The 3,016-nt window shown below is 37.7% G+C and overlaps 1 protein-coding gene across 1 annotated transcript in view; it reads right to left on the bottom strand.

The window, feature by feature from the left end:
- Nucleotides 1-3,016, bottom strand: part of FAM98A (family with sequence similarity 98 member A) — a 21,012-nt gene that overhangs the window by 16,943 nt on the left and 1,053 nt on the right. The window contains exon 2 of the mRNA XM_015818490.1: nt 2,885-2,944. Coding sequence (XP_015673976.1) covers nt 2,885-2,937 — 53 coding nt within the window. The 5' untranslated portion in view covers nt 2,938-2,944. The remainder of the gene's footprint in view (nt 1-2,884; nt 2,945-3,016) is intronic.

The following is a 3,016-nucleotide window of genomic DNA, read 5'->3' as shown; positions in this document are numbered from 1 at the left end:
TGTAGTGTAATTAAGAGTATTGGACTTAAATCACAACAATCAAAGTTCAACTCTCCTTTCAACAACAGAACTCAGAGTTTGGGAGATTGTCATTTTCTCAGCTTAGCTTATTTCATAAGGATGTTGCTGTGAGGATAAAATTAAGGGAGAAGTCCATATATGCAACTTTCAGTTCCCAGAGAAAAGGAATAATGCAAGTGCAATAAAACATCACTAGATGGTGATGTTGTATAGTACAGAGGGTCCACATTTAACAACCACTCCTTCAATGATCATTTGAACAGTGGCGGCACCAAACAAGTGGTACTTACAACATGTCCTCAAAGTTCCAGCTGTTGCAAGGCTCCCACGGTCACACGATTGTGATCTGGGTAGTTGGCAACCAGCCTGGATTTTTGACCATTGCAGCATCCTATGCTCATGAGATCACAATCTGCAACGTTCTCTACTGGCTTCCACAATAAAGTCAATGAGGAAGCCAGCAGGAAGTCGGAAATCACAATTTGCTGTCGCTAAATGGTGCAGTCTCATAACCTCATGCTTTATGACATTGTTCAGCGATGGAAAATCCAGTCCCAATTACTATTGTCAAGCAAGAACTACTGGTATAACCATGGTATCTTATCTATTCATAAGACTTCTTTAGATGTTCTGAATAGCTATCAGAGCATTATTACTATGTATGTATAATTCTTACTGTAGTGGCTATATGAACATCACAGATGTCCACTATATGCCACACAAATATGGTGAATGTTAACTCCTACAGTATTAAATGGCATTTTTAAAAGTTACTATAAGATTGTTCAGCTCCTGCTATTCACCATTGAAAGAGTCTACCAGCCCAGCCTTCCTCATTTTTATTGTTGCTTAGATGCAGTCCTCATAAACACATCTGGAAGACATTATGCTAGGAAAGCTGATCTGGTCATTTTTGCAACATGTTGCTCACATCAGCTCACTATCAGAAGCATTTTCATGGAATCAACAATTCCAAATTGGTGAGTGTGACTGATTGAAGTCTCACTCTTTTCAACTTGTATTGTACACATTGGATGCACATGATAGGAGGTAAAGCTTCAATCAGCTAGTCCTGTCTACCATTCTGATGCTGCAGATGCCGATCCTCTCTATCCTGCATATAATAATCTTCTGCGCTTGGTTGAATCTTGTGTAGATATTTGTTTACTTACAAGTTCTAAAGTATCTATCTTCTGCAAAAAAATGCACACATCATCATATTTTCTACGGGACTCAATAGTATTACAGTTGCATCACAGATCACCAATCTACTGTTTTCAATATATAAAATTAAAGCCTTGAAAAATATTTACTATAAATATAACTAAAGCATAGATATTGTGATCACAAGAAATCAATCAGTTTTTGAATTTTCTTTGCAAAGATTTCTAATATTGTAATACTAGTCAGATTAAACATATCTACACTACTCTCCCATAAGGCATAATACAGGTAGTCCTCGACTTACAACAGTTCATTTAGTGACCGTTCAAAGTTACAACAGCACTGAATAAAGTTATTTATGACCATTTTTCAGAGTTACCTTTGTAGCATCCCCATGGCCATGTGAACAAAATTCAGATGCTAGGCAACTTGTTCATATTTATGATGGTTGCAGTATCCGAGGGTCATTTGATCACCTTTTACGATCTTCTGACAAGCAAAGTCAATGGGGAAGCCAGATTCTCTTAACAACCGGGTTACTAACAATTTCAGTGATTCACTTAACAACTGTGGTAAGAAATGTTGTAAAATGGGGCAAAACTCTTGTCTCGCTTAACATAAATTTTGGGCTCAATTGTGGTTGTAAGTCAAGAACTACCTGTATTGGGCAGCAACTACATATTCTGAGATCCTCCTCCACCATCATAAATATACTCATTTTGTCTTTTCTTAGGAGTTTCCAGTTGTCTTTCATCTAGATTAGTTCCATTCTATTTGACTTCACTTACCATCAGGTATTCCAATATCATTAACTAGAGAGAAGGAAGTGAATCTTTATATGGTACAAATCTTATCCTGTTAAAAGCCAACTGAAGATCAGCTGACAAATCTCCCATTTTCCCCCTGCATAGCGGAATACTGTACACTTCAAAGAATAGTCAGCAATTAAAGTTAATTGATTAGAGGCAAAACAGTCATGGGAATTAAATTAAACTAGACATTGGGTAAACTAGATTTTAGTTGAAATTGGGTATGTCTAGTTCAGGGGTAGGCAACCTTGGGTCTTTTATGACTCAAGCTGGCTCAGGAATTCTGGGAGTTGAAGTCCACGAGTCATAAAAGAGCCAAGGTTGCCTACCCCTGGTCTAGTTTAACGAAGAGAAGGACTGAGGCTGACATGATAGCAATGTTCCAATATCTCAGGGGTTGCCACAAAGAAGAGGGAGTCAAGCTATTCTCCAAAGCACCTGAAGGCAGGACAAGAAGCAATGGTTGGAAACTCACCAAAGAGAGAAGATACCTAGAGCTAAGGAGAAATTTCCTGACAGTTAGAACAATTAATCAGTGGAACAACCTGCCTCCAGAAATTGCGAATGCTCCAATACTGGAAGTTTTTAAGAAGAGACTGGACAACCATTGGTCTGAAATGGTATAGGGTTTCCTGCCTGAGCAGGGGGTTGGACTAGATGACCTCCAAGGTCCCTTCCAATTATTATTATTATTACTATTATTATTATTATTATTATTTATTTTTTATCATTATCATTACTATTATCATCATTATTATTATTTAGGAAAAGGGAATATATTCAGAAAAACATTGTGATCACCCCAAGAGACAGAGAGCATACTTTAAAAAAAACGGAGCAACAACAAAAAAAAGATCCAACTATATATATATTTTTTTTCTCATACTCACCCGAGGTCTTCAAGTGACTCTAAAATGTCATTCTCCATGAGTTCCAACTCCATTCTGGGGCTTCAGAATGAACACAAAAGGAAAACAAAAACTAAACTCTGGAGCCTGCAAATGATGGGGGGGGGGGGGGGG

The sequence above is a fragment of the Protobothrops mucrosquamatus genome, unplaced genomic scaffold (genome assembly GCF_001527695.2).
Source record: "Protobothrops mucrosquamatus isolate PMUCROS unplaced genomic scaffold, P.Mucros_1.0 scaffold750, whole genome shotgun sequence".
Taxonomy (NCBI): domain Eukaryota; kingdom Metazoa; phylum Chordata; class Lepidosauria; order Squamata; family Viperidae; genus Protobothrops; species Protobothrops mucrosquamatus.
The sequence above is the reverse complement of the archived record's forward strand: the minus strand, read 5'-3'. Positions and strand labels throughout refer to the sequence as shown.